The 26315-nt window shown below is 36.3% G+C and overlaps 1 protein-coding gene and 1 long non-coding RNA gene across 3 annotated transcripts; one reads left to right on the forward strand and one right to left on the reverse strand.

Annotated features, from left to right (window-relative positions):
• Positions 1-3956: 3956 nt before the first annotated feature.
• On the forward strand, positions 3957-22357 carry LOC108278654 (macrophage mannose receptor 1). Of its 2 annotated transcripts, XM_053688029.1 has the most exons (13): positions 3957-4224; positions 4346-4375; positions 10055-10084; positions 15461-15850; positions 15956-16309; positions 16489-16863; positions 16944-17309; positions 19155-19547; positions 19663-20076; positions 20198-20575; positions 20727-21095; positions 21486-21551; positions 21785-22357. In XM_053688029.1, exons 2-12 carry the CDS (start codon positions 4351-4353, stop codon positions 21533-21535), a joined length of 3144 nt encoding a protein of 1047 aa, XP_053544004.1. In that variant the 5' UTR covers positions 3957-4224; positions 4346-4350; the 3' UTR covers positions 21536-21551; positions 21785-22357. The 2 variants fall into 2 exon arrangements, with proteins under 2 accessions (XP_053544004.1, XP_053544005.1); XM_053688030.1 differs by lacking the exons at positions 3957-4224; positions 4346-4375 and adding an exon at positions 9666-9763.
• On the reverse strand, positions 21025-25774 carry LOC108278661 (uncharacterized). The gene is made up of 3 exons (XR_001815374.3): positions 25537-25774; positions 23386-23553; positions 21025-21112 (listed from the first exon to the last, which is right to left on the reverse strand). It is a non-coding gene; the product is annotated as an uncharacterized LOC108278661 (long non-coding RNA).
• Between the last annotated feature and the right edge of the window lie 541 nt (positions 25775-26315).

The following is a 26315-nucleotide window of genomic DNA, read 5'->3' on the forward strand; positions in this document are numbered from 1 at the left end:
CTCTTTTATCTGCGATAACAGTGAGTTCATCTAATCATTCTTCAAAATTATTATTCAAAAAAGATTTATCCAATATAACAAATTAAACATCAAATAAACATGTATTTACCAGTAAAAGATTAATTTTTTTCTTCATACAGTTCACTCTGAAAGTATTGGACCTGCAAGGCCATTTCTTTTGTTTTTGCTATACACTATGAAAAAAGTTAGTCCATTTGTAATTGTGATAGATCAGAATTTCTGTATTAATTTCCAGAAATTTAGATGTGTTAAACAACTTAGAATCATTGGTGGCAGAACACCTCAATTTTTAGTCTTAAAGTAAATTAAAGTAAATGACACTTAACCCGACATGCCTCTTTATCATTCCGTGGAAGTCGGGGACAGTGCCCAAGGAGTGGCACACCGGGGTGGTAGTTCCCCTGTTGAAAAAGGGGGACCAGAGAATGTGTGCCAATTATAGGGGTATCACACTTCTCAGCCTCCCTGGTAAAGTCTACTCCAAAGTGCTGGAATGGAGGGTTCAGCCAATAGTCGAACCTCGGATTGAAGAGGAACAATGCTTATTCCGTCCTGGTCGTGGAACAACAGACTAGCTCTTTACTCTCGCAAGGGTCTTGGAGTGGGCCTGGGAGTATGCCCATCCGGTCTACATGTGTTTTGTGGATCTGGAGAAGGAGTATGACCGGGTCCCCAGGGGTCTACTGTGGGAGGTGCTGAGGGAGTATGGGGTGAGGGGTTCTCTTCTTAGGGCTATCCAATCGCTGTACGCCCTAAGCAAAACTGCATTTGGATGCTCAGCAAAAAGTCAGACTTGTTCCAGGTGGGGGTTGGTCTCCACCAGGGCTGCGCTTTGTCACCAGTCCTGTTTGTGATATTCATGGACAGGATATCGAGGTGTAGTCATGGCAAGGAGGGGTTGCGGTTTGGTGACCTGAGGATCTCTTTGCTGCTTTTTGCAGATGATGTGGTCCTGATGGTATCATCGGTCCGTGACCTCCAGCACTCACTGGATCGGTTCGCAGCCGAGTGCGAAGTGGCTGGGATGAGGATTAGCACCTCAATATCTGAGGCCATGGTTCTCAGCCTACTCCGGGTATGGAATGAGAACATAACCCAAGTGAAGGAATTCAAGTACCTCAGGGTCTTGCTCACGAGTGAGGGGACATTGGAGCGGGAGATTGGCCGGAGAATCGGAGCAGCAGGAGCGGTATTGCAATCGCTTTACCGTACCATTGTGATAAAAAGATAGCTGAGCAGGAAGGCAAAACTCATGATCTACCTGGCAATTTTCGTTCCTACCCTCACCTATGGTCATGGAGGTTGGGTAGTGACCGAAAGAACTAGATCGGGGGTACAAGCGGCCGAGTTGGGTTTTCTCAGGAGGGTGGCTGTCCTCTCCCTTAGAGATAGGGTGAGAAGTGTAGAGAAGAGTACAGCCGCTGCTCCTTTGCGTTGAAAGGAGACAGTTGAGGTAGTTTGGGCACCTGGTAAGGATGCCCCCTGGGCGCTTCCCTAGAGAGGTCTTCCAGGCACGTCCAGCTAGGAGGAGACCTCGGGGAAGACCCAGGACTAGGTGGAGAGACGATATCTCCACACTGGCCTGGGAACACCTCGGGATCCCCCAGTCAGCGCTGGTTAATGGGGCTCAGGAAAGGGAAGTTTGGGGTCCCCTGCTGGAGCTTCTACCCCGCGACCCGATTACGGATAAGCGGTTGAAGATGGATGGATGGATGGACACTTAACCCTTGTGCGTCCTTATCGACAAGTTTATCCTTTTTTTTAATCATTTTGTCTGTGTTAATGCAAACAGCATAAATTTATCAAAAGGTGAGTATTTTAATTGGAATTTGAATATTTCACCATCATTTGCTTTCATAAATCTATTTTAAACTAGATACACAAAATAATTACACTCAAAAATGTCCCCATTGAAACATATTTAATCCCTGTGATGTTTAAGCATAAAATCATGCATTCTGTGTTAATATGCATTTAATTAATTTACAAGGTTTCAAAACATTGAATTAAAAAAATATATATTCTGAAATGTGTACTATTTTCTCAGGTTTAGCCTATGGGGAAAATCCATGCTTTTCCTTTTTTCTGATTCTGCTGTATTATAGAGCACTGCAGACCAACTGAATAAATGATGCAGCTATAATCGTGTGGGTGTGTTTGTATGAATATCAGAGTTGAGTCAAAGAAGGTTACTGTACTTTGAAGATTTTTGCATTATGTAAAGAAACTGTCATTTGAAGGGTTAAAATTTTGAAAATGAATTAAGTATGGTAGTTATGATCAGAACTGATGCTGGTAAAAAAAAAATTTAAGTCAAAGTGTGAAAAAAATATTCATATATAATATTTCTATGACCGTTTTTTGACGTGGACATTTTTTTCCTCTATGGACCTATGTGCAACTTTTTTTTATTGACGCACAAGGGTTAATATTTGGGTGCGTATCCCTTGCTTGTAATTACTGCATCAAGCAAGTGATGTACTGACATCACCAAACTGTTGCATTCTTCTTCTTTTCCATGCTTGTACCACAGCTTCTTTCAGTTGTTGCAAACTCTACAGGCAAGGACGCCATGTTCAGCAACTAGCCTCAATCTAGCAACATGGAAAAATACATGACCCGAGTTCAAATGATAAATAAACTGATCTGTTGGAGCAAAGAGACTTTTCTGTAAAGGGGTCCCAACTCTGGAGCATGGTGCCAAATGAGTTTAAAGCAGTATGAGTTTAAACCAGAGCTGTATGCATATTTAAATTTGAGAAACGTTTGTTTTAATTATATATTCATGTTGCCAGGGATGGAAGTATCCTTAAAATAGGTACAAGATTTCTGGGGGTATGTTTTTGTATGGATGTATAAATGATGTGCCACATTAGCTAAAAGCTTTATTTTATGTAAAGTAGTATTTTTTTTTTTATTTTTTTTTTTTAGAAAAGGCTTTCTAGGGACTCAAGATGCAAATTAGCTTATGCTATCTCTATATGCCACACATATTTTAAAGTTTTTGACTGGAATCATGTTTTTTATACTGTCCCTATAAAAATAAATAAAATTAAGATAGAGCAGTGAGGGACAACAGATGTCAGATGTCAAGTATAAGAGTTATAGTTGGAAATTTACATGCGATAATAACCTAATAACCTAGTCTACAAATATAATGGTTTCACAGTAGCACTGCATTCATTTTTTCAGAAAAAAACTTTAAAGTTATAATATTACAAGAAAAAAGGTCACAATATTTCGAGAATAGTCATAATACTGTGACAAACAGTACCACATGAGAGCAACATTAATGTCCCAGTCCTACCACATTTAGAGGAAAGTACAGGAAGAGGCTGCTGTAATTAATATATTATAATTAGTATATACATACTATACTGTACTTGTACTTAGGGATTGATCAATATTTTCATCCTCTCCTATAATCTTTTAGAAACACTAAACCACATGTGACAATTATTAAGGAGAAGTTGGTTAAAGATGTCTCATATGAGTTAGGTAATAATGCATAAGCACTGTCCTGAGACTGTTAGATACAGTATACTATCATGTGACAGATATTTTTTAACCTTAATTTGGCTTGGAGGGATTAAAGTTAATTGACAGCTTCATTTTGATGTTCAGTAACCAGTCTTACTGCATCTTTCTAAAGCCCTTCCCACATGCTGTCAACACCAGTGCTCAGAATTCTTATTTAATCTAGCTGGAACAAAAATATTTGGCAGAAACCTACAAACAGGAGATGAGAACAAAGATCCATGAGGTGGTATATGAATAAAAGACTTACATTAAAGACATTGCTCCGCCTCCTGGTGCGGCCTAGAGCTCTGCTTTTCTTCTCTACTCTGCATCAGACGTCACTATCCCAGGCTCCGCTTCAGACACCGCTCCGCCTTCCTACTCCACCGAGGACGTCACTCCCCATTAGGCTCCACTTTGAGCTTCGTTCCCCCTGTTGTACTGTGTGGTAGCCATCGCTCTGAGTTCACATCATCTTACTGCGGTGCTGAAGAGACCGCCCTACAACGAACAAAGGTTAAAGAGACCTTCATTTTGATGTTCAGTAACCAGTCTTACTGCATCTTACTAAAGCCCTTCCCACATGCTGTCAACACCAGTACTCAGAATTCTTATTTAATCTAGCTGGAACAAAAAGAATTGGCAGAAACCTACGAACAGGAGACGAGAGCAAAGATCCATGAGGTAGTATTAGAATAAAGACTTACATTACTGTTCAATCACCATAATGAATGATAATTCATGTAATGCATGATTTCCTTGTATGTTTTTATTAATCATACTTTCTTTTCTAATATTCTTCTAGGAGTCATGCTTCAACTGTTGCTACTCTTTGGTAAGTTTATGTTTTGTGTTATTTTATATAAAAGAAAGTATGTTTTTATATATTTTCTATGCTTATATATGAAGAATGTCTTTAATATAAGCTTATATATTTTATATAAAAAAGACTCCAAATCAGATCAATTGAACTTAATAGTAATAATAATAATAATAATAATAATAATAATAATAATAATAATAATAATAATCACCATCATCATCAATTATACTTTAAAAGATCAACTTTATTTGTGTACTTTATAGCCTTCATTTAAAAAAAAAAAAAAACCTGCAAGCTGATTTACTAGCAAGGTATATGGAATATAATGCCATATAAATCAATTTTGAATGAATTATTTTAATGATTTTGTCCAATTCTCCCCATCCCAAATGTGATGTGTTCACATATAGAGTGTACTCAGAAAAAACTCCAAAAACTCAACATTCTCTTTGGATATCAATATTGGCACTCAAATATAGTATTGTTACTTTGTGTTGCCTGTGCGTAGTCTGTGTCCTTGTCATTTCTGCTGTTTATTGTACTTCTGCACCAGAAGACTTTTTTTAAGTTCTCTCTCTCTCTCTCTCTCTCTCTCTCTCTCTCTCTCTCTCTCTCTCTCTCTCTCAATTCAGTGCAATTAAAAGTACTTCACTGGCATGATCGTTTACATACAATATTGCCAAAGCATCAATATAGATAAGAAAGGAGAATAAAAAACACAATCATAATAATAGAATAAAATAAAATTAAAATGATAATAGGAATAATAACAAAAATAGAATAAAAAACAGAAATAATTACAAAAATAAGTAAAGAAAAAAATGAAAATGAAAAATAAATTGACCAAATGTAAGGTAACCGTGTAGGACAAAACGTTACAATAATTATGTACATTAATGCTAGAAAATGAAATAAATACAATAAGGTAAATTAGAAATAAGAAAATAAGCAGTATGTTGAGTGTGTATGATTGTCCAGTGAAATGTTATCAGAGCAGTAGTTGGTTTCTGAGCATGTCCAGCTCAGAGATGAATTTTGCTGCAGCAGGTGTGTAACTCCGCCACCAGAAGCACCTGCATTTGGTTTGTTTCTGATAGGTTGGAAAACTGTGGTAAGAGCTTAGAGAATTTTTCAAAGTATTTTTCTCTTGTGTTAGGAACGGTATTACAGTGAAAGAGAACGTGTGCCTCTGTCTCAACCTCACCAGTCTTACAGTGACAGACTCTTTCTTCCTTTGTAAGCCATGTTTGCTTGTGTCTGCTTTTCTCTGTGGCAAGGCCGTGATCACTGAGTCTGTGTTTTGAAAGGATCTGTCTCTGTTTTGTATCTCTGACACTGACAAGGTATTCAGCAAGCTCATACTTTCAGTTTAGTGCCCGATAACAGTCTAGTTTTCTTCTCTCTCTCTCTCTCTCTCTCTCTCTCTCTCTCTCTCTCTCTTTCTCAGACTATCTATATGTTTGCCTATATGCCAAGAAAATGTAATATAACAGGTTTACAACAGGTTTTAGTTCACAGTGGCTTTGTTTTCATTATACAGTCTGCATTCTATTTTAAGTTGAAGTGTGGGAAAAGTGTACACTGCTTGGATGAGAAAATAATCTCTGAAATTCTCGCAGATGCTGCTAACATTTTGTACAACATTTCTTTGCCTGAGCTTCACAGACTGTTGCAACAGCAGTCTGTCCCTGTTGACGGCTTCCATTAAAACTTCCATATGAGTATGGTGCTCAGTCAGTGTTAAATAAATGTCAACTTTATAATCAATATCTATATCTTGAACACACACACACACGAAAAAAATAGATATCTGTTATGACAGAGCATGACAGCTGACCTCAGGTATTGAGGTATATAGGTAGCATCAACCAGTATGAAATACTAAGCAATGATTACAACCTTTATTATTCATATTGCATCAAACACCATTTAATTCAGTGATATATGGATATGGAGTGTGCCCAGTGACACTAACTAGCTACCTAGTTACTTCCCAAAACAAACTGAACAGATAGCTTTGTAGAGAGCCCTCTCTGTAACTGCTGCTTTTTTGAGGATTGTTGTTTTACATTTAAATAATGCTAACTGCCTCTCACGAAGAGTGGATTACAAATAGAAAAACAAACTGTTTTTGTTATAACATACCCTGTACAAAGCATGTTCATTTTTACTTGGTGAATTAAATGAGCTGTACAGTAAAATCATATCACAGCTGAATTTCCTCACTGTGACAGTAGCGTCAGTATCTTTTTTTTTTTTTTTTTTTGATTTTGTACATCCAACACGATTTGGTCATGTAATTTCAAAGCCCTGAATAAGACCAAACCCTGCTCTCTCACAGAACTCAGAAATAAAAGCAGACTGCGACATTTACCACTGCACTATTTGACCTCACAAGCTGTAGTCATGTTAATTTAATACGAGAAATGTTATATTTTTATGTAAATTATATGTACTATGTTCTCTTAAAGCTGACAGACCACGTAGTAGCAAACTATAGTTAGCTGAAGTAACTATAGTTAGCTACTACAAAGAGTATTTCAGCTATCTCTTAGCTACAATAAATCATGAACAGCTTGTAGCTTGACAATTTACAACTGCACAGTAACTTTCCCAACACAGCTCATCAATGGCTATCATTGAACAATTAGCACAAGCAGACCTTTTTTGTTTCGCCACTTTTGAGGATGATTTTTTAAAATCACCTGCAAAAGACCCACTGACTACATACAAGCAACTTGATTTGATTTAAATAAGCACTCTTTATTTGTGATATTCGTAAATCAGGGCCTCAGTGGTAATATATTTCAAGCTACATTCAACATGCAATAATGTTATTGTGTTTTTAATAGGGTTTTTCAGCCTCGGTGTCTGTCTCCCTCGTTAGTATCACTTCATTAATGGGAATAAGACCTGGGCTGAAGCACAGAGATACTGCAGAGAGAATTATAATGATTTAGCCAGTATTAATAACACTGAAGAGGAACTGGCCCTTACTAACATAGTAGACATCTGGAACAACAACCGAACCTGGATTGGACTGTATGATGATTTGAACAGCTAGAAATGGTGTCTGGATAATGATTCTTTTTACAAGGAAGGAGAGAGAAGCTTTAGAAACTGGTTTATAGAGAAACCCCGAATCAATTCTAAATGCACTTTTCTTGAGAGGATGTGAATATTATCTGTAGTTCGCCTCTCGTCCTGAAGATGTCGCCATCTTTCATCTTTTGAATTTTGAAAACGTATTTATTTCTTAAACGTGTTTCAAGTTGTTAATGAATTTCTCTGCTTCACATTTACAAAATTTCATTTATTTATTTATTTATTTATTTATTTATTTATTTACAATAATGTGCAGTGCGCAGTTTGTGCTTATCTTCTGTGCATCGTATGCACATATTTATGATTTTATGTTACAATGTTTGGTACTCAAAGTAAAAAGTAATGAAAGATAATTGTGTGGGCCCTATTGTTAAAGTAAGTGTGTATTTCAGTAATATAGCTAAGTAGGAGGGTTTCAGTTACCAGCATTCATATTAAAACATGGATTCCATGTCTGAAAAACAAACATTTTAAATGAAATATTGATAACTAATCGAAATTTAATCGAATCAACAACATGTATTTACCAGTAAAAGATTTTTTTCTTCTTCATATAGTTTATTGGAACTGCAAGGCCAATTCTTTTTTTGCTATACACTATGAAAAAACGCTATGACATTTCAGATTGTGAGCTAAAGATTTATATTCAAGTTCAACTTCAAGTTCAAGTGGTTTTATTGTCATTGCAACCATATAATGTTCCTCTAGGACCATGGTGCTACATAAAACAACATACTAACCACATGAGACGACACAGAACTAAATAAGATCTACAAACATTCTACATAAAGTGCACGTGCAGAAGTGTGTTAACAATGCAGGACAGTACAGTAACTACTAAAACAGGACAATAGGCACAGTAAGTGACAGTGTAGCTCCGAACAGTACACAATTTTAGTGTGGAAGTGACTGGTATAACAGGTTGTGCAGAAGATGGTGCCAAGGAGTAACAATATAATTTGAAAATTATATAAATGTAAACATAACATGCTATGATTGAGTATTCAGCCGATTAGCTTATACCAAACACGGACATATCAGTTTTGTGGTAGCAGCCAGGTAAAGTGTATATAAAGTGTATATTGTGACAATAAATTAGATACTAATTTTTTTTATAATATAGTAGCAGCAAAAAATGCGACAGTGTCAATGCAGGAATGTGTAAATATTTCAATGAGATTGGGATGGTGTTCAGTTCAGTGTATGTGTGTGTATGTGTGTGTGTGTGTGTGTGTGTGTGTGTGTGTGTGTGTGTGTGTATCAGTCCAGTCTCTGAGACGATAGCTCAGAGATAGCTCTGAGATTGCTCTGAGATGATAGCTCAAAATTTCTGCATTCATTTCCAGAAATTTACATCTACATGTGTTAAACAACTTAGAACATAGAATCATTGGTGGCAGAACACCTCAAAAAAATTTTGTATGAAAGTAAATTAAAGTAAATAACACTTAACCCTTGTGCATATTTTTAGTACATTTTTGTCTTTTTAATATTTTTTTTTTTATCATTTTTTCTGTGTTAATGCAAACAGCATAAATTTTGCAAAAGGTGTGTATTTTTATTGGAATTTGAATATTTCACTCTCATTTGCTTTCAGAGATCTATTTTAAACTAGGTACACAAAATAGTTACACTCAGAAATGAAATCCCACTGAAACCCATTCAAATGCCAATATTTAATCCCAGTGACGTTAAGCATAAAATCATGCATTCTGGGTTAATAGGCTTTTAATTTGCTAAGCCTTTAGTGTCCCAGTCCTACCACATTTAGAGGAATGTACAGGGAGAGGCTGCTATAATTAATCTGGTTTTACAGGATTCCTCCCTTGACATTAACATACTGGTTAGGCAGAACAATTTAGTGATTAATGTAACTGGGGGTATTAATTTCTGCCAATGATGCATAGACATAACACAAACCTTTATGTGAGTAAACACTAGAGATAACATACTATACTATATTTGCACTTAGGGATTTATAAATATTTGCATCCTCTCCTATAATCTTTTAGAATCACTAAAGCAGATGTGATGCTTATGAGTTAGATAAGAATGCACAAGCACAGTCCTGAGACTGTCAGATACAGTATACTATCATGTGCCAGATATTTTCAACCTTAATTTGGCTTAATTGACACCTACATTGTGATGTTCACTAACCAGCCTTACTGCATCTTACTAAAGCCCTTCCCACGTGCCGTCAATACGAGTACTCAGAATTCTTATTTAATCTAGCTGGAACAAAAAGAATTGGCAGAAACCTACGAACAGGAGACGAGAGCAAAGATCCATGAGGTAGTATTAGAATAAAGACTTACATTACTGTTCCATCACCAGAATGAATGATTTTAGCAATCTGGCTGTAAAGACTCAGTTTCATAATTCATGTAATGCATGATCTGCGATGGACTGGCACCCTGTCCAGGGTGTACCCTGCCTTGTGCCCGATGCTCCCTGGGATAGGCTCCAGGTTCCCCCGCGACCCTGAAAAGGAGTAAGCAGTAGAAGATGGATGGGTGGATGGATGGATGTAATGTATGATTTTTTGCATGATTAGTCATACTTTCTTTTCTAATATTCTTCTAGGAGCCATGCTTCAACTGTTGCTACTCTTTGGTAAGTTGGACGTTCATATAAAAGAAAATATATATTTTTATATATTTTCTATGCTTATATATGAAGACTGTCTGTATTATAAGATTATATATTTTCTATATTACTCCAAATCAGCTCAATTTAATAATAATAATAATAATAATAATAATAATAATAATAATAATAATAATAATAATAATTTAAGAGATAAACTTTACTCTTGTACTAATATTACTATTAATTATTTAATTTTAATTTATATTTTATTTAATAATTATGTCTAATTCTCCCCATGCCAAATGTGATATTTTTACATGTAGAGTGGACTCAGAAAAAATCTCAAAACACATCTGTTTGGATATCAATATTGGCACTCAAATATAGTATTGTTACTTTGTGTTGCCTGTGCGTAGTCTGTGTCCTTGTAACTCCTGTTGTTTATGTACTTCTGCACCAGAAGAATTTCGTAAAGTTAGGAACGGTATTACAGTGAAGGAGAAAGTGTGCCTCTGTCTCAACCTCACCAGTCTTACAAAAAATGACAGCACACTCTTTCTTCCCTTGAAAGCCATGTTTGCTTGTGTCTGCCTTTCTTCGTTGTCGAAAAAATTTACTGTATTTCTACCAGACCGATAAAATATAAAACTTTTTGGCTATCTAACACAAGACTAGTTTGGTGTCGCTAGCCAAAGGGAGGCACAACTAAGCTATCATTCTATGGGTTTAGCTGCTACAGAGCCATGTAAAGTATATTATCTTTCCCTATGCTCTGTTCATATCATGTTCACGAACTCATATAGATGTTTCCTGCCCAGGGTCAGAGGATGTTACTGTTTCAGTTTCAACCCATTTACTGTTTTTTTTTTTTTTAATATTGGTGTATATCCATTTTCCCTCACTCTGACTGTGTGAGCTAGCATTTGGCAGAATCGAGAGACTGCCAGCCGATAAGACACGAGTGTTTCCGCGTATTTTCCTGTAAACCATGTTTGATTGTCTTGCCTCCATTCACTATAGATATAAAATTACAGGCAGTCTTCTTTTACTGACATTCAGTTATGTGGTGACAAACCACTCCAAGTGGAGAATTATTCTGGGCTAAAAAAAAAATTTCAGGGCTACAGCCCCAAATGCCCAGGCCAGGTTACGCCCATGCCTGTAGCTGTACCTCAACTTGTATGAACAAATCTGGAGAATAACAGCTATAAAGGCTATATTGTTCTAGTGATGAAAACAAGACTATCGAACATTCATGGCCGTATTTATTAATGTGTATGATGTGTGAAAGATTCACATGGCAAGTGATGCACATTTTGAACCTGTGCAAATTAGCAATAGAAATAATGTCAACATTAAAAAATTTTAGTACCAATTTAATAATACATGCAATTGTGGGTAGCTCATTATCTTTTTTGCTTATGGTTCTGATTGACTAACTATTAGAGTGGTGTGATAGAGCTAGGTCTTGAGTACCGATCACCTTCGGCTACTTCACGCCTGCACAACAGGTGGCGCTGACTGAGAATGCATTTTACACCTGCACACTAGTTGGTGTAACCCACTATTCAGCTTATTACTTGAGTAAGAGTAATAAAGTATCCAATGAGAAGACTACTCAAGTAGCAAGTTACTAGTTACTTCAGATCTGATTAAAATAAAGGGAAAATCCTGAATCTCAGACTACATGGAGAACTGGAAGTAAGAACTGTAAAAAATCTATTTCAAATTCTGTCTGTTCTGTTCATATGATATAAAACCTGGGTTCAAGATGAAGCAGCATATCCCAGTGCTCTGATGGGTACAATATAATAATGACTCTTTATTGGTCACATATACACTGGGGCAAAGTGAAATACTTTTCTTCACATTCCCCAGCATGTTAGGGTCAGCCATGATATGGCAGAGAGGCTTAAGGACCTTGCTCAAGGGCCCAACAGTGCCAGCTTGGCAGTACTGGGGCTTGAACCCTTGACCTTCCAATCATTAACTCAAAGCCTTAACCACTAAGCCACCACTGTCATTTTCAACACAAAATCTCAAATCAAATGCTGTACTGTAAGACCTGATTATACCTTCTGGATTTATTGCCTGGATATTGAACGACTTGTTAGATATCATAAAACATTGTCTGCATGAAGTATATTTGTTTTATGCATCTGCATTTTCTTATGGCTGCACTCTATTTAAGTTTAGATATGTCCGTCTACTGAGGGTGTGGGTGAGTTTTACATTTTGAATCTGCTACGGAAGTATGATCCAAAACCCAAGTGGTTAAATGTAGTGAAGACAAAGGTCCAGTCTAGCCTATCAAATGCTTTTTCTTCACTTTTTATCTCCATTTGGTGAAATCCTTTTGCTCAGGGTGAACAAGTGAATGAACACTTCCTAATCTTCTCACCACTTATATGATAATGAGATTTCCAAACTAATCCTGGCATTATATAATTTCAGGTGGTTTGTGTCTGACATCTGGCCTACTGTGGCCCGACCCAAATGGTGCACATCTGGTCTCACAGTCCTCATTTGTACAGAAAGTACTAAATTATTATTTTGTTTAAAGATATTATTTTTTTCATTTAGCACTGCCCTTTAGAAGCTACATAAGCTATTTACATGTTTCCCAGAAGTCAAAACAATAACAATTTACACTGATCATCCTGTTCAATAGTTTACACCCCCTTAGCTCTTAATGCATCCTGTTGCCTTCTTGAGCTTCAGTGAATGTTTGCACCTTTTGTAATAGTTGTGTACGAGTCACTCAGTCGTCCTCAGTGTGAAACGACGGATTTCAAAATCATATAGTCACTGCTGGAAAGGGATCAAATATACAGAAGATGCTGGAAAAGCAAAGAATATGTAAACTTATGACCACAACTGTATATGGAGGATGAAAATCCTTCCAGCTTGACCAGTCTCTGCAATAACGTAGCATCTCATACAGTCTTACTGAGTAAAGTATAGGTTCACTCAAAAAACTGTTATCAGTATAATAGTTTTTGTCTGTGCCTTACATAATGTTTATAGATTTCCATTTCAGTTATTTTAATTAACACCTTCATTGTGATATTAATGCTGCTGCATTCAATAACAAGTCTTACTACATATTTCTAAGGCCTTCCCATATGCTTTCATTCAGAATTCTTTTTAGAGTTTATTATTTAGCGTTGTTGAAACAAAATCAAGTGGCAGAAATTTCTGTTATACTGAAGCTTCTGTTATACTTTGGTTAAGACAGTAACCCCAAGAAAACTTCAAGTTGATCTTTATTTGTCCATTTTTGAACTAAGAAACCAGAATAGTTCAGACTTCTATTTGTGTGGTGTTATAGAAGAGAGTTCATTAACCTACAACATGAAAAACTGGACAGTAAGAAATATTTCATATAACAGGATTACATTACAAACTTGAGGCGGGGTCAAAGATAATTGTTTGCTGGCACATTTTGACCAATGTAACAGCACACCAATTACCAGTGATTACACTGGTGTGTAGTCTATTTTCTTTTCACGATGAAGGTTGGGGACAGTGTAGGTGCAGAAAATTATTTCTGAAGTTCTCAGAAAGGGATAGGCTGCCAACTTGTTGTACAGCATTCCTTCACCTCATCCTCAAAACCTATTGCAACAGCAGCCTGTGCCTGCCAAAGGCTTCCATACAAACTTTAATATGAACACGGTGCTCAATCACTCTTAAACAAATGCCCACTTCACTGTCAATGAAGTGAAGATTGTCCTACTGATATAAAATAAACAGGTAGGAGGATTCGTAAGAATGTGACCGTAAACAGCTTTCATTATTGCTAGCTGTCTTGGTATAATAAAAATTCACATTAATAGTTTTAAATGTATGCAATTTGATTACAGTTACTGATGTCAGTAAAATTATGTTACTTGCGTTACAAATTTATTGTTAAGAAAACAATAGTAAGTAAAATGTATTTTTAAAATAAATCACGTTTTGCCCCAAAGTTTTTTTTCACTTGGAACGGTTTGTCACTATGTAACTGTACGTCAGTAAAAGAAGACCGCCTATAATTTGATATCTTCAGTGAACGGAAGCGAGACCAGTCAGACAGGGTTTACAGGAAAATACATGGAAATACTCGTGTCTTATTGGTTGAAGGCTCTCAATTCCGCCAAACACTCGCTCACACAGTCAGTGTGAGGAAAAATGGATATTTTTTTAACCAGTAAAGGGGTTGAAACTGAAACACTGATGCTGAGCAGGAAAACAAGCTGTGCAAATGTGAGTTCCAGTTTACGTGAACATGATATGAGCAGAGCATAGAGCATATATTCTGAAAGCAAAAAAACAACTGATTGTCCACAAGCTTTAAAGCAGAAGTTGAATCACTACATTAAAAATGCTCAAAAAGAAAACAAAAGCACAAACTAAGTGTTAACTGGTACAGTAAGAGGCTGAATGTTCTGCAGTAACACACACATTCACTCTTCTGAACACAGTAGCCTGTTACTTTATTCTTTAAATGTGACACTTCTTACATTTCTATACAATTACATGTTGTAAACCCATTACAGTTACTGCTCTCATAAAAACACGTTTACTTTTGTTTGTAAATATCCAAAAACCAAAAATACCATTTTTCGGCCGAAAGTTTTCGTGGCAGAAATTTCGCTGCATTCCTATAGCTGTGCAAATATTCTTCAAAATTCTCCTTCTGTGTTACACTGAAAACAGCATACAGGTTTGGAACTTGAGGTTGAGTGAATAATTTTGTGTAAGTAATTTTGCCTGGCTAGCTGACACAGTCATGTCATTTTACAGAGACATTATGTATATATATATATATATATATATATATATATATATATATATATATATATATATATATATATATATATTCGACAGCAAAAAAAAAAGGGTAAGTTGATAGGAACAGGAAAAAAGTTAGCAGTATATACAGAGTGGTAGTTTTGTAATTCATATTTGGTCTGCTCCACTGTTTGGAACCCCACTGTACACCAAATGGTTTAGCCTCACATACCCCCTCTCACCCTCCCCAATGTTCAGTATGTGGATACAGCCTTGTTTTCGGTTGAATTCATTTGACGAATCGGTAAATGATCAAAATACATAACTGTTTCGACAGAGCATGATGGCTGACCTCAGGTATTTCACCTAATAGCATCAGCCAGTATGAAACGACTGAAAATGACTGAAAAGCAATGATGACAGGCATTATTATTCCTATTTGTGTGTGATGTCATTCAATAAATTCATCTTAAATTGCAAGCAAGACTCCCACAGAGTACACACATGCAATTTTTCTGATTGCACATGCAAATTAGCTTACGTTATTTTTGATATTAGTACATCAGGGCCTCAGTGACCTCAAGCTACATTCAACATGCAATAATGTTATTGTGTTTTTAATAGGGTTTTTCAGCCTCGGTGTCTGTCTCCCTCGTCAGTATCACTTCATTAATGAGAATAAGACCTGGGCTGAAGCACAGAGATACTGCAGAGAGAATTATGATGATTTAGCCAGTATTAATAACACTGTAGAAGAACTGGCCCTTACTAACTTAGTAGACATCTGGAACAGCAGGCGAACCTGGATTGGACTGTATGATGATCTGAGCAGCTGGAAATGGTCTCTGGATGATGATTCTTTCTACAAGGAAGGAGAGAGAAGCTTTAGAAACTGGTATATACAGAAACCAATGAACCGGTATGGAAACAGTTTGTGTGTATACTTATCACAGCAGGATGGAACATGGTCGGAGGACTCTTGTTCCACAACACGTCTGTTTATTTGCTTTGATGGTGAGCACAGCAGTTTAATGAAAATAGCTTGAAATTAAATAGCTTTACATTTAGTACACATTTTCTCTAAAAGTACAGTTTTCTCATATTTCCTTTCTCTTTTAGGCAGAGTTATTGCCCGTGAAAGTTATGTCCTGGTTACCCAGTACATGAACTGGACTGAAGCTCAGAGATACTGTAGAGAGCATTACACAGACCTGACCAGTGTGAGGAACGAGACTGAGAACCAGAAGATTAGATCATTAATATCTGATAATTTGTATTACGATGGTTTTTGGCTCGGCCTGTACAGAACCAGGTCTTGGTCAGATAAAAGCAACTCCTCTTTCAGCAACTGGAAACATAGACAACCAGATAATTATTTACAGAATGAATCCTGTACTGCCGTGTCATTTAATGATTCTGGGAAATGGACAGATGAAAACTGCGGTCAAGCTTTTCCATTCCTCTGTTACAGCAGTGAGTAGATTTCTGTTCTGGGATTTTTAAAAAAGCTTATTATAAAATAAGTGTATAAAAATACAGTGTCTATCTATAGTGACAATTCTCAGTAGTATCTTAATGAACACAAACCATTTCTAAAATACCTTTCTAAAATAATGAACAAAGTAACCAAAATTTTTGTTATCCTAATCTAGCGATGTCATCATTATCCTCTCATCATTATCACTTTGTTAACGAGAATAAGACCTGGACTGAAGCACAGAGATACTGCAGAGAGAATTACACTGACCTGGCTACCATTGATAACATGGAGGAAATGAACACACTCCTTAACACAGTAACTGGCAGCTACTCAGGTTTAGCCTGGATTGGACTGAATGATGATCTGAACAGCTGGAGATGGTCTCTGGATGATGATGCTTTCTACCAGGAGGGAGAGAGAGACTTCAGAGGGTGGGACCAGCAACCTGATAACTACAATGGACAAGAACTGTGTGTTTATATGAATTCTGATGGAACATGGTCTGATGGAGACTGTAGAGCATCTTTCACTTTTGTTTGTTATGATGGTGAGAATATTTAATTCATATATGAGGACAAACTGTGTGCTTTTTGGTTAAGGTTTTATTGAGCACATTTATCTTTTCAGGAAAGAATGGAACAGATAATTACACATGGATAAACCAGCACAAGTCTTGGACAAAAGCTCAGCATTACTGCAGAGAACATTACACAGACCTGGCCAGTGTGAGGAAGCAAACAGATAATCAAAGAATCCTGAATGTCACAGGTGACTCTGCTTCTTGGATTGGTCTATACAGAACCAGACTCTGGTCAGACAAACAGGAATCCACATATGAAAACTGGAGACCAGCCACCACTGAACAGCCAGATAATGGTTTATATACTCAGTGGGAATACGGTAATCAGCACTGCACTGCTGTATCATTCAGTGACTCAGGCTACTGGACAGATGAGAACTGCTTCGCCACATTCCCTTTCATCTGCTATAACAGTGAGTTCTTCTAATTGTCCTTTACTCATTGATTATTGCAAAACAAAGTTTTATCCAGTCTAACAAACTAAAAAAAAATATTTTTGTATGATAGCATTTTATTTAGCAGTAAAAAAAAAAAAAAAAAGGATCAAACAAAAAAAAAATTCATATGAACAATCTTGTGTGGAATGTCCAAACATTCATTAATTCATAGCTTTCCACATGAAAGTTCAAATTTATTTGTGGACATTCTTAGGAATTCACAATTGTGCACCTTTTTTGACGTTAGAGGATTTTAATTAGAATAAATGTTTTAAAATATAGCATGAATTTGATATCTCAAAAAAAAAAACGACAGGAATTAAAACATGAGGAAATTATTATTATTATTTTTGCGATTTCTTTGATACTAACATATATAGACGTTATAGTTTTCAGATTTTAATAAGCATATCCAAAATAATGTATTGTGGACTTTATGTTCACTTAGAGTTTTTTGTTTATTCACATATTTTCATACAAAATGTTAATATGCAAATGTTTTTAAAGTTTGCACTTTACTTCCACTCAAATCTGCTGCTTATATCTACAAATGTTTCTAACCCACAGCAGCACTACCACATCACACTCTTAGACTGTATTCTTTTTTTATTTATTCTTATTTTATCTATCCATCTATCATGTTTGTTGTTTTTTTACATTTTTATCTACAGTGTGTTACAAAACACAACTTGGACAGGAAGTAAGCAGAGGAGTAAAGTCTTTATTTACACTCAAGTCAATGGACGAGGAAGCAGGAAATGAGGTCTAGACATAAACTTACAGTTGAAACAAAAAACATGAACCCAAACATGTAAACTCTACTCGTTTAATTCTGGCATGAAACAGTCGTTTACTAGAGCAGGGGTTCCCAAACTTTTCCAAGGCAAGGCCCCCCAAATGGCATTAACATTTGACCAAGGCCCCCCTTTTGCAAAAGGTCTTTAAAACACATTAAAAATACAGACTTCTGAATATATCCCCCTTTTTGTATTAATAATTACATCTTACATCTTTACATTACATTAGGAATTGATTGTGTGTGTGGTTGTCAGAGTGAGAAAGAGAAAACATACTAGTGGGAGGGATGAGCAAGGTGGCTCCGACCAAATAGTTGAGACCCTCCAGGCACCCCCTGGTGGCCCCCAAGGGGTTCGCAGCCCCCACTTTGAAAACCACTGTACTAGAGCATGAAACTAGGAACAGGAAACTAGACAGAGCGTGAACACATTGCCGCCTGGCACCGTTACACACTCCATCTTTCCTCTATTAGTCTCTAATACCGCCTGTTGTGCGTAGCAACGCGAGGGGTTTAAATAACCAGTCCCGATTACCTTAATTGCTGACAGCTGTTAACATTTCAAAGCACACCCTCGCACCTCCGCCAATAACTGAACAGGGTGGGGACAGAACAGAAACCAAAATAAGTGCACATGCGCGTTGTAAACAAAGTCTTCGCGTCCATGCGCACGTGCACGCACTCTCCAGCTGACTGTGCATGTCTTCGCCGCAGCACCATCTGCCGGCAAGATCGTGACACAGTGGTGCTTGAAAATTTGTGAATTTTCTATATACTTTTGCCACAGATATGTAATACTGGAACATTTCCCTCTATAAATAAATGACCAAGTATAATATTTTGTCACATTTGTTTAATTGGGTTCTCTTATATACTTTTAGGATTTGTGTAAAAATCTGATAATGTTTTAGGTCATATTTAGGCAGATATACAGAAATTTCTAAAGGGTTCACAAACTTTCAAGCACCACTGTACATCCTTATTGATGTGCAGAAATTTATAATATGGTATTTTGTCATTTTAAGAATCCTGCACAGGATCCTCATGTTCCCTCCATCAGTATCACTTTGTCAATGAGAATAAGACCTGGACTGAAGCACAGAGATACTGCCGAGAGAATTACACTGACCTGGCCACCATTAATAACATGGAGGAAATGAACACACTCCTTAACACAGTAAATGGCAGCTACTCAGGTTTAGCCTGGATTGGACTGTATGATGATCTGAACAGCTGGAAATGGTCTCTGGATGATGATTCTTTCTACAAGGATGGAGAGAGAAGCTTTAGAAACTGGTATATAAACAAACCAAGCTGGTACTGGAATGAAAGCAGTTTGTGTATATACTTATCGGGTTATGATGCAATATGGGGGGAGGCCTCTTGCTCTTCGACACTTCCATTCATTTGCTTTGATGGTGAGTAAAGCAGTTATGTATGATCTGAATTAAATCAGCTTCAAACAATTACACTATTTCTCTCAATGTACAGCATTCTATATAAAATATTACATATTGACAATGCCTGCTTTAGGTAGTGTGAATGCCAGTGAAAGACATGTCCTTGTTTATGAGAAGATGACCTGGACTGAAGCTCAGAGATACTGCAGAGAGCATTACACAGACCTGACCAGTGTGAGGAACGAGACTGAGAACCAGATGATAAGATCATTATTACATAACTATAATTATTATTATTATTATTATTATTATTATTATTATTATGATGGTTCCTACCCTTTTTGGATCGGCCTGTACAGAACCATGTCTTGGTCAGATAAAAGCAACTCCTCTTTCAGCAACTGGAAACTTGGACAACCAGATAATTATGGACAGGAGGAATCTTGTACTGTAGTGTCATTCAATAGTGATGTTTATTATCAGTATTATTATGGGAAATGGACAGATGAAAACTGTGGTGAATCTTTTCCATTCCTCTGTTACAGCAGTGAGTAGAATTCTTTTCACATAAATACAATTCACTTTCATTAGTATTGCATAAACCTAAATGAATGCAAACCGCCTATATTATAAACATTATAAGTAACACTTTTGTTTTTCTTCTTTAGCAATGTCATCATCATCATCTTCTCGTCAGTATCACTTTATTAACGAGAATAAGACCTGGACTGAAGCACAGAGATACTGCCGAGAGAATTACACTGACCTGGCTACCATTGATAACATGGAAGAAATGAACACACTCCTTAACACAGTAAATGGCAGCTACTCAGGTTTAGCCTGGATTGGACTGTATGATGATCTGGACAGCTGGAGATGGTCTCTGGATGATGATGCTTTCTACCAGGAGGGAGAGAAAGACTTCAGAGGGTCGGTCCATCAACCTGATAACTACAATGGAAAAGAGATGTGTGTTACCATGAACAACATAGGGGAATGGTTTGACAAGCCTTGTACTGAAAGAAAGTCATTTGTTTGCTATAATGGTAAGCTCTGTCAATATGTGGAAACATTTTTGCTGTTATTCTCATTTGCAAATGTAGCTGATATGGACAATAATGGATAATAATCATACTAAAAGCTAATTATAAGACAACAATTGTCTGTAAGTAATTGTGACTTTTATAATGCTCCCAGCCTCAGGTATGAACAATACGTATTTGTGGATTTATGATCAAAAGACTTGGGAAGAAGCTCAGAGCTTTTGCAGAGTGAATTACACCGACTTGGCCAGTGTGAGAAATGAGACAGAACTTCAGCAAATACTGAGCATCACGGACGGCTATGATGTATGGATAGGTCTGTATAGAAACCGATTGTGGTCAGATCAGAGCAGCTCAACCTTTACATACTGGAGACCGGAGAGTCCAGAACCAACAGAAGAACCTGATAACGGTGTGAATTCACCTGGACAACGTGGAGATCAACACTGCACCGCTGTGGATCGTTCCGGCCAATGGACAGATGAAAACTGTTTCGCCAGTTTCCCTTTCATCTGCTACACTGGTGAGTTTATCTCCTTTCTGAGTAATTCGTAAAAGAATAAACAATGAAGGAATGAAAAAAAATACAATATAACTCTAATACATGAGTACACTCTAGTGGTAGCTGTATGTCTAAACATGCGTATGAAAGTTGGCAGAAGAAAAATCACTAGATGTTTTCTCATTTTAACTGTGCTTTCCTTGTGCTCTGATGGCATTCACTCAAAGTAAGCAACAAAAAAAAAACCTGCTTATGTGATTATTTGAATTTATATATAATATAGTTTTGATGTTTTACATTAGAATTCTTAGTTAGCTAGTAAGTCAATAATAATACATTTTTTAAGTAAGAAAATGATTTTCTACAATTTTCTAATTATTTTAATGGTTGTAATTTATACTTTTATCACAGGTGCTGTGATGAGGCTGCAAACGAAAATCACTGCTAATGAAAATCTGTGAACTGGTGCTGATGGAAGTGAGTAAACTTTCCTGATATAATGTCTTACTTGCTCCGAAGCAAGAATTTTTATTCAATGCTCCTAAACGTTAAATGTTATTAAATAGAATTATTATTATATTTTAATTTTTTTATTATTTAATTACATTATGTTTATTTTGTATATAATGTGTAGCAATTTATGTCGAAAAAGAAATTTGTTGTCTAGCGTGATGAATTTGATTGATATAAATATTTAACTTTTTTTTCAGCTTCAACAAGAACAGAGCAGACTGGTACTTTCAAGCAACTTCACAGTGAACGAAAGACACGTCTGTCAGCTCGGGCCATGAAGGAAAAACACTACATTCAGATTCAGAACATAACTGTTCCAAACATGTTTCCAAACATCATTTTGTGACGTTTTTTTGAAAATTTTTGTGACGGTTCTCAAAAGCTTTGAAATGCCTCCTGGCTTTGACCATAATATTAATAATGTTTGTAATTATACTGATTTGTAAAGCAGAATTATGTTCTTAGGTGTCTGCAAACAAATAATTGATATGGTGTAGGAAATAAATTAATATTAGGAGTAAAATATATTTCTCAAAATGAATGTAAACACTGTCCTTATTTGTGCTTTATAGAGGGATTTACAGAACATTTGATGCTATATTTTCTGATTTGCAATAATCATATCAACAGTTAGTTATTTGTGGTAAGGGATATTATTTAACATTCATTTATTAATTGTTTTCATGGAGTTTTGGTTGTGTTGATGAAATATTGATTAAAGACCATTTTAATAAACAAGCACTGAATGAAGAAACGTGTAAAAGGTTTTTGAATTTATCTTGTGTGTTAAGTTATATAATGCTGTTCAAATATGGCATGAAATTAGTCTCAAAATTATTAATAACTGCATGAATAATTATCCATGAACTTGATAAATGTTGCAAATGCATCCTATTAACCACAAACAAACGTGTGGCTGTGGCTCGAGTGGTAAAGCAGGTTGTCCACTAATCGTAGGGTTGGCGGTTTGATTCCTTGCGCACATGAGTCCTCATGCCGAAGTTTCTTTGAACACTGAACCCCAAGTTACTCCCAATGATAATTTGGCACCTTGCATGGCAGCTCTGCTACCATTGGTGTGTGAGTGGGTGAATGAGAAACAGTGTGAACTGCTAAGGTTCTCAGTGTAGTTCTATTAATGCTTACCTGCTCTTAAAATCAATATTTAATATAAGCACACTTTTAAATTGAAGTTTTGTTCTTTTTTCCATTTGAATAGGGAAAATGTTGACACCTAGGGACGTTGAAGCTGTATTAAATTTTTCTTCAAATTTAAAAGTCTTGGCTTAGCCATTCCTTTCAAGTTGTGCGTTTATATCCTCGGTTGGGGGAAAAACAGTGCTTTGGTATATTTCTTCTTCTTGGTGCTTTGGTGTATTGGTGTAAGTCAGTAAGTGGAAAACACTGCTGTTACAAACCACTCACACTAGAGTCTCCTTTCATAAATGTTATATAAACACCTCCTAATGAAAACAGATATACATATCAAAGATTATATGTGTTTCTTGGTCAAACAACATATGTTTCATTTACTTATTACTAGGTTTACATTATGCGGAGAGTCAGCCATACAGGTCTCTGTGAATGATTTATTACTATAGAATTGATCATTACTAGAAAGTGTGCATTAATACAAAGCCAGTGGTGTTTAAAGGAAGAAGTTTAAAAGGAAGTTTGTTAAGACATTTAAAGTATGTTTAAGGATTTATGTAATCTTTGTACATAAGTGAGGTTTTTTTCCCCATCCTTATAACAAAAAATGAAAAGGAAACCAAAAGATCAAATCCCCAAATTTCACCTTTCGTCTTTCTTAGAAAGGAATGACTTCCTCCAATTCTCTTCCACTGTCAGTATTTATCATGCTGTCAGTAGCAGTAGCACACTCATAACGTCAGGAATATGCTGGGAGTGGCATCAGAGGTAGCACTGGATTACACAACCAAGGTGTTTTGAATGCAGTCCACCCCTGGGTGGAGAAGAAACAAATTAAATTTTAAAAAATTGATAGGTAATAGAAGGAAATGCATTTTAATCTGAACCTTGAAAAAGTCAGTGAGAAGGTCACTGTTAGCCTACAAAAGCATATAAAATAACTGTCTTTTTGAACACAACAGCAGGCTGTTAGAGAAATAAGAAGAATAACAAAAAGGAAAAAGAAAAGGTATTAGGGGCATCAAACAAATAAAATATACAAAGAATGCTCAATTGGGTTTTTTTTTCCACATTACATGGCAACAACAAAAAAAACTATCTATTTTACACATTTAATACTTTCTCTTCCTTCTCCTTTCACTGTCTGAGATAATAACATTAAGGAAGTTGCAGTATTAGGCAACAGTTATGATAACGACAACGTTTTTTGATTATAACGGATCAGCAGTCACGACAGTAAAAGTGATCGCTTCACCTTTTGTTACTCATTGCTATTCATGTTTTACTCCTGCACAATGAAATGAGATGAGACTGAAGTGCAGCACCTCGCACATCACACCCTGTCCCTGCCTATAATAATTGCTGTGTGGTACAGATGAATCATGCAGGGGAAACGGACATTTGTCATAACGGTTACATGTCATAAACGTGATTATTACTACAAATAAAAAATGCCAGGTTCACGTGTCTCTAACCAAATCAGTCCAAAATATTTCACATGATGAGTAGAGAGAAGTATGCAAAAAAGAATACAGTGTTTCACTGGAAAATAGTTTTAATAAGTAAACAGTGTCATAGATATTAGGGGTAATCCTCCACACTAAGTCTAACCAGTCCTACTGCAGTTCGATGAAGTCACTGGGAGAGGTTATAATAATTAATCTATTACAATAAAAAAAAAATCAGGATACTTGCCTTGACATGAAAATACTGTTTAGGCAGAACAAATAAGTAGCTGATGCACTTGGGTGTATTCATTCTTGTCAGTGAGGCACGGACGAAGAGAAAACTTTATGTAGGTGAAACTACTGATAACACAGTATCGTACGAACTAAAAAGCCTATGCACCTCTGTTAAAATAACAGGTGTCTGTGGGGGGAAACCTAAACCAACATACATCATGTCAGGTGTTTTCCCACCTTTAATGTGATGTAACAACCGACATAATTCAAGTGTAAAACAAATAGAGATTTTTTTAAAGAAAAGGATTTTTTTTTTAAACACGTATAATAATCTGGTTGCACAAGTGTGCAAACCCTTTTATAATGTGGTATGTGCTCAGAATTTATCAAGCATTCAAAGCTCATGTTCAAAAGTAATTATCATACACCTGTCATCAATGAAGTGATTCTGATTAAATACAAATAGAGATCAGATGTTCCGGTAGGATTTTCTCGACATCTTCTTGGGCTTGTCCAACTGCTGAAGCTATGGTCCTCAAAGAGCTTGCAAAACATATACGGTACAGGATCTCAGTGTTGAAAGGTATCGATCAGGAGAGGGGTCTAAAAAATTTCTAAAACATTAGATGTACCATGGAATGCTGTGAAGGCACCAGAGTGACATTACCAAGAACAGGATAGATGAAACGCACAAGATGAAAATTTGCGAAGACACCTATGGCAATATTAAAGGGGTTGCAGGAATATCTGGCAAGTGCTGGTCACTTCCTGGATGTGACAACATTTTTCTGTATTCTTCACATGTCTGGGTATTGGGGTAGGGTGACCAAAGCCTTTTCTCATGGAAAAAAAAACAACAGCACTTAAATCACCCCAAAGCATGTGGCTAAATGCATTGTGGTCCGATGAGACAAATGATTTTTTGAAGGTGAATTCTAAAAGGTGGTGAAGCATGGTGATGGCAGCATCATCTTATGAACCTGCTTCTCTTCAGCTGAGACGGGGATTCTAGTCAAGCTAGAGGGAATCATGGAAAGCTCCAAATACTGTACTTCAAATCTATTTGCACAAGACTGCAAGCTTTTTAGACAGCTGAAAATGAAGAAAAATCTCACCTTCCAGTACAATAACAACCCAAAACACAAATCCAAGTCAGCAAAGGAATGTCTTCAGAAGAAGAAGATCAAGGTTTTGGAATGGCCCAGTCAGACCTCAGATTTAAATTCTATCAAAGACCTGTGGAATGGCTTGAAGAGGGCTATGCACAGGAGACCCCCTTGAAATGTAACAAATCTGGAGCATTTTTGCAAAGGAAGAGTGGAATAAAATCGCCAAATCAAGATGTTGGTAGACTCTTACTCATAAAAACTGAGTGCTGTATTACAAGCAAAATGTGTTTTAACAAAGTATTAGTTAAGGGGTGTGGACACTTGTGTACACCCTAAAATGTTTCTCTTCATTCACATGAATGTTGTCGGTTGCTATATCATGACATGACATGACTTATCTTGGTTTCTTTTTTTTTTTTTTCAGTGCTGTGTACACTTTGTATATCCACTGTACTTAGACATTAAGCAGTACATTCTTCATTTCCTATAGTATTCTAAAGAATCACTAAATCAGACTTCAACCTTGTTAAGATGTGGCAGTTGGTTAAAGTCATCTCTTATGTGTTTAATTATCATGCACAAGTACCGTGCTGAGATAAAATAATGATCCTGTAAAATAGACTGGTATTATGTTATCTGCTGTCCACTCAAGGAGGTACACAATGGTTTGGACAAATATAGTAGATGCAAATATGTGCCAATAGACTGATAGTGCAACTATATAGATATACTATCTGATGTCAGATATTTTCTACCTCAATATGTCTTGGACAGTTTTATATGAA

This window comes from Ictalurus punctatus, chromosome 18 (genome assembly GCF_001660625.3).
Source record: "Ictalurus punctatus breed USDA103 chromosome 18, Coco_2.0, whole genome shotgun sequence".
Classification (NCBI taxonomy): domain Eukaryota; kingdom Metazoa; phylum Chordata; class Actinopteri; order Siluriformes; family Ictaluridae; genus Ictalurus; species Ictalurus punctatus.

What these genes read in the sequence shown, in the direction of transcription:
- LOC108278654 (XM_053688029.1), top strand. Translation starts at nt 4,351, where the DNA reads ATGCTTCAACTGTTGCTACTCTTTG. An exon ending in TCCATTCCTCTGTTACAGCA is followed by an intron (nt 16,310 to 16,488) that starts GTGAGTAGATTT and finishes ATCCTAATCTAG; the next exon opens with CGATGTCATCATTATCCTCT. An exon ending in CACTTTTGTTTGTTATGATG is followed by an intron (nt 16,864 to 16,943) that starts GTGAGAATATTT and finishes TTATCTTTTCAG; the next exon opens with GAAAGAATGGAACAGATAAT.